The sequence below is a fragment of the Etheostoma cragini genome, chromosome 9, assembly GCF_013103735.1.
Source record: "Etheostoma cragini isolate CJK2018 chromosome 9, CSU_Ecrag_1.0, whole genome shotgun sequence".
NCBI lineage: Eukaryota > Metazoa > Chordata > Actinopteri > Perciformes > Percidae > Etheostoma > Etheostoma cragini.
This window is the reverse complement of record NC_048415.1, coordinates 24,427,916-24,433,915: the sequence shown is the minus strand read 5'-3', so window position 1 is coordinate 24,433,915 and position 6,000 is coordinate 24,427,916. Positions and strand designations below refer to the sequence as shown.

Genomic DNA, 6,000 nt, shown 5'->3' with positions numbered 1-6,000 from the left:
CCCCCCCCCCCCCTCACCCATCTCTCCCCTCTCCTGTGCTGGTTGCCATTTTTTTCATTGGGCCTCAAACAAAGAGGGCCTAATTTCAGGAAACCCTCTCTAAACTGTTGTTCTTTAACTTACATCTATATTGTATTTGTGATGCTTGCACCCCTATGTGATGAATACAATTTTTTTTGAATGTTTCACGTTGTTGTTAAACTTGTCCTAAGTTATTTTCAACAATAATACATGTGGTGAGGTCATAGTTTGTTAAATATTTTTTGATTCGTTATGGTGCATGCTTATTGGTTACATCATCTATCCCTGTGTTGTACTGATACACTGTACAGTTTTGATCGGTAGTTTTTGGATTCTGTCATATTTGGAGAAGAGTAAAGTAGAGACTGAGCAGATTGAGACACATTAGCAGAATTGGCACTGCCACACCATGTAAACATTGGTACTCCTTTTGTCTTTTGCTTTAAAAAAAACAGGCACACACTTCCCTGCATTCCAACAATATGTGTGTGTAGTGCTGTTGTTTCTGGTTGTCCTGACAAGGGAAGTGAGCACGCATTTGGGAGGGTTTTATTTTAACTGACAAGGTGGAGTCACTGTTCTAATAGTTGTGTAATCCTGCAGGGTGCTCCATTTCTTAGGCACAGCCACAAAACTCTGGCAGAGTGGAGCTTATGGGCCTCTCGTAACAAGACATAAGCATTTTCTTATACCGCAGTAGCCGCTTGGCAGTTCTTTCTACAAGAACAGTTTTTCGCTACTGTCCATCTTTTAGGTTGTTCTGAATCTCTTAGGTATCATTATTCTTTATGGCAGTAAATCTCAAGTTTTTCAGGCTAAGAACTCAGATAAACTGTATTTTGGCAGAGGACTTGATGAAGATATGAGGAAGAACAACTCTGAACAATTGCTTAATCAAAACCAGTGAAAGCTCATATGTTTCTCAGTTTAGGGCACAGCCTTGAGAACCTCTAGAACAAAGGCATGTTTCAGTTCTTTAAACCCATCTCATTTTAAATATTGTGAGTACAGCACTGATAACGTCTAACAGTAGACTACATTCAGCCCGAAAAAAATCCATTGTAATCAAAATACAAGCTTTCTTTTTTTACATATTAGCAAAGCATGTTTGAACTTTTTGCATTAAGATTTGAATAGGAAAAGGAAAAGGAAAAGGTCCATAGGTTTATAAGGGAGTCACTAGAGGATCAGCCAGTACATTTCCTGGCTTAAAACAGTGAGAAGTTAAATTACAAAGATTTGTGCAGTGGGGTCAGCTTTGAAAGAGATTCATAGTTTGGCATGCCACAAATGACTGGCATGTCTTTGAGAGAAAGAGAGAACGAGGGAGGGCTAATGCAGAGACTTGGGCCAGAAAAGGATGCCTTGTTTGTTTTCTTGTTTTGTTAAGTGGAAGTACAGTGTTGGGGTATTCATTTGTGTAAACCAGTCAACAATCTAGCTGGTTGGAGAGAAAAGCAGGATGGAGGGGGCAGAGAACCCTGCACTGATTGGATAGTAGGAGCTGGCTATGTGACATCATTGGGGGTGTTGGTGCAGCACAGTAAACAAAGAGGGAAATTCTTGAAAGGCTCTCTGTGCTGCTGGACAACACAACCACGACACAGCTTGCTTCCACACTGGACACCCCCTCCCCCCACCCACACACACACACACACTTTGATTTACTCTATGAAAAAAAAATAAAAAGCATGACTATTCATTTCTGATTATTTTAATCATAACAGTTAAATTACAGTATGCTTTATAAGATTTCCATGTTATAATTATTTGTTTTTAGGGAGGTAGAGGGGTGGGGGAGGAAGGGTCATTTTAGTTGAAATGTTGTAACAAATGGTGGTCTACTCTAGCACATACTTTGGTCATGATCGTAGCTTTTGGTGGGGAATATTGTAGTAATTGCTTTAGATTCTATTTTAATAACTAATTCTACCAATTTTATTGATTAAAAGTAATAAAAGTGACGGTAAGTTTGTTTTTCCACATTTGCATAACCAATTTAACGGTGGTAATAGTTGATCATGAATTAGAAGAATTGCTTGTTGCAGCCCAGGTAGATTTATGCAAACAGTAATTTAATTTATAACAACAAAAACATTTTCAAATGACCCTGTTATTTATCCTATTCTAATATAATATTGACAACTATACATGAAAACTTATCTCTAATAGTTTGTTTACCAGAGTATGGAGGTTCCGAGTAGTCTGAAACTAAGACAGTATCTTTTCTAGTGAGTGAGACTTTAGAGGCTTAGCTTTTTGATCAGTGTACATACTATACATCCATACTAGTATTTGACATGTTCAGCATAATTGTCATAATTTTGTCATACAGAAAAGCTTCCTTAGCTGATGAACATATTCATTTTCCTGCACTTTTGCTCCTCAATGGCTTTCAGACTATTAAGAATGCATCATGAGTGTTTCTGTGAAAAGCAGGAGGAAACGGAACAAGGCTTTTCCTGGGAAGGAATGAGGTAAAGGGTCAGTTTACTATTGCCAATCAACTTGGCTGGACTGGAACCCTTGTGGACTGGAAGTTGTGTCCCAGCTGTATTATAAATCTCAAAAGCACTATTGAAAGTTATGAATCCTTGTTCATTTGAAGAGAGAACCACTTGGCTGTCTAAGCAAGTACTTAGACAAACATTTCATGGTGATAATGCAATTTTCATGCATTTAATTTTATTGGTAAATAGCACCTCATACGGAGTTGGTACTTTAGTGCCTTTTAAGGTAATTTATTGTTTGTGCACTTACCTTACTCTTTTTTTTTATTTTTTTTTAATGAAAAAACCCAGATTTAACAGTTGTGATTGAATTAAGTGTAATAAACTTCATTGCATTTAAAGTTGTTATGTTTGTATGATGTTTTACATAATGACTGGATTTAGTATTTACCCTACTTAGCCAAACGTATGCTGTATGTAGACACCTGAATATTACATCCATACGTGACTGTGGACTCTACTTTTCTGCCATCTCCCTAAACTCCAACATCCTTCAGATTTGCTCATACTATTTGAATAGAATGACGAAATGATCTGTGCCGCATGCAGATATCCAGAGCTCTGGGTTCTCTTTGTGAACCTAGATGAATGTTTTTCAGGAAGCTAGTCAAAATACTGCTGAAGCCTTTTTTCTTGCTTAACTGTGTAATTAAGCCATTTTTTTAATATACCTTTTTAACGGTGCCGTAAAAATGTTAACCAACCATTGCTGCACTTTTTCCCCTCTACTACAGCAGTACAGGATGGGACCCAGTTGGCTGTAGATCATGGTAGCGTGATAAATCTCAGAAATTCCTGTTACTACTGTGCTGTAGTAAGGCATGGCACATGCCCGTTTCGGGCGTGCCTAAATTGACTTTTGCTTGTTTGACCGCAGAAAAATGAGTGTGTGCGCTAGCCGCATGGTTCAAGAGAGTTGTACTAAGTGTATTCATTAATTCATAGTTGTGTTTTTGGCATAACATGCAATCAACCAAACAGTTTCATCTCCCATTCCCTTTAAAAGCCAAGCGTGTTGGTACCTTGGCGCATTGCTGTCATGATGGAGGATTTGCACTGTAATATTTGTATGTATGAATGTAGTGTATGAATGTGTGTGAATGGTGAGTGGTTCATGTTCTATGGAAAAATGCTTTTAGTAGGTGTTAAGACTAGAAAAGCTTACATTTACATGTGACTAATTTCCATTTGCGAACAAACATTTTCTGTGCTAAGATGAACAAAAACATTTTAAAAAAACTGAACAGGTTAAACGTTTAAACATTGGTTGACTTTTTGTGGGCAAGATTGACCGAAGTACATTAGTTTAAGATTGCAGACACCCAAACCCACTGATCTGATAATGTTCTGCTAGGTACTTCATCATCGCATGTGTGTGCGTGCGCTAATATGAAATATAAATACAATCTAACAATCCGTAACATCCATTTAGCATAGGGTATGATGCGTTATTTTGTGGGTTACTCACAGCTCAATGGATGAAAATTTGATACAGTACTTTAAGCCTTTTTTTAAATTTCTGACTTATAAAAACTAAAGTAAAACAATCACGAAGCTTCAAATAAAGTATTTATTCAACTAGCATCATTTCTTTAATACGAGATGAAATAAATGAAATTTATGGAACAATTAGAAGATGTGCTTGAAAAACACTGCACATCTGCACCAACACTCAATGCAGAAGTAGTGCAAAAAGACAAAGTCACAACACCTTGTCAACACCAGTTAATTTGCTTCTTTAGGAAAATGTCTGCGCTCCTGTTTGGATCAGAACTAGCACATTACATAGCATACTTTACAAGAGTGTTGTTCTTTGACCTTGCTGCCTCGACTCCCACTGTTGATTTCCTAACCTTTAGCCTCCGCCCTCTCTGCAGCTTCTGCACCAGTCAGCAGCAGCGTGAGTAGACGCCGTGCCCCCTCCTCGGTGACTCCCCTCTCGTGGGAGAAACACAACGTTGCCGTCATGTCGAGCATCACCATTGACCCCGAGCTCAAGCCCGGGGAGTTTGTCATCAAGAGTCTATTTGCTGAGTTTGCTGTGCTGGCTGAGAAGAAGATCGAGATGGTGATGGCTGAGCCACTGGTGAGTCCACCGCAGGTGAAACAGTTACAAGAGGCACAGGACATGAAATCCAATACACGACATGTCATGTGACACACACTGCTGAGGTGTCCTCCTATCTTTTGCAACTAACTGCCATAGACTGAAAGATGTGTGAGGAACTAGCAGAGGAAGCACATACTCTTTATGATCTACATCAATGATGAAATAGTTTGTGGTTAACAGACTGGATTAACGGGCCTGTTCCTCCATTCATTCCTATCATTCAGCTCAGTTCTTTTCTGCTGATAGTTTTCCCTCACTCCAATTCACAGTAAAACTTTAGTGTTCTCTTTCATTTGCTTACTCATCCCCAGACCAGCTGCTTGATTGACAGCAACCTGTATCAACTCTGCTGGGTTGGTAACACACTTTTAATCTCTTTCTCTCACCCCTCTAACAGGAGAAACCTCTGTCCCGATCCCTCCAGAGAGGGGAAGATGCACAATTTGACCAGGTCAGTACAGCCATAGTAATGACCTGAGAGTAAAAAACATGTGGGTGTGTGAATGTGGCATTGTCATTCCCCAGGACCAACAACAGACCTCTCCTACCTTCTGTATATGTGTGCAATATTTGAATCCCCAGCTCCACCCACTCAGTGGCTCGCCTGTCCCTCATCTGTAGTTGGTGCAGAACTCTAAACAATAGGCCTGCCTGCTACGGAATGCTTTGTTCAGCACAACACAAAGCCAACAAGGATATGGTTCTATACATCCAGCTGTCCCCATTGTGAGTGAGTGAGAGAAAATAGGTATAGAGAGTGCAAAAGTGAGAGTGTAGAATCGCTGTGTCATCCTCGGCAGTAAATCAGCATTGGGTGCTGTAGTGTATCTGCCCAGCGCCATAAGGGCAGAGGGAGCCGTTGCATAACTCTCCTGCCTAGCATCCATCATCCTCTTCCCTCATCATGCAGCACTGGCCCTTATGTACACACATACATACAGTAAAGTAGTTTGTGCAAACTTACCCCCCTGTCTCATGTTTTATTTATTATCTGAACTATTCACTGGAATCTGAATTTTGAAAGTGAATGTCTAAAGTGCTGTGTTTGTGTTTTCTCTATTTATATACAGCTGTTACTGTATAGCCACAAACCGATCATTATTGATAATCTGTAACATTAGATTTGTCAAGCCTGTAAATGCAGTGCTAGGTTTAAAAGGCACATTCTTATATCGTCCTTGATGGAATGTGTTGTGGAGCTGCTCAGAAGCAGCACTTTGATGTGTTTAACATGTCATCCCCACAGTTGAGTCTGTGTTAATTCATGCTTGCTTTATGTTGCACTCTATGCTGCAAAACCAATTGCCCTTCAGGGCCAAACAAAGTTAAACATTGCATAACAGTTGGAATTAATAGCTA

The 6,000-nt window shown here is 39.5% G+C and overlaps 1 protein-coding gene across 16 annotated transcripts in view; it reads left to right on the top strand.

Moving 5' to 3' along the window:
* Nucleotides 1-6,000, top strand: part of fryl (furry homolog, like) — an 80,629-nt gene that overhangs the window by 34,164 nt on the left and 40,465 nt on the right. For all 16 annotated transcript variants that reach the window (XM_034881769.1, XM_034881768.1, XM_034881770.1 and 13 more), the window contains 2 exons: nucleotides 4,409-4,617; nucleotides 5,039-5,092. In XM_034881769.1, the coding sequence (XP_034737660.1) occupies nucleotides 4,498-4,617; nucleotides 5,039-5,092 (174 nt within the window). In that variant the 5' untranslated portion in view covers nucleotides 4,409-4,497. Of the gene's footprint in view, nucleotides 1-4,408; nucleotides 4,618-5,038; nucleotides 5,093-6,000 lie in introns of those variants that run through there.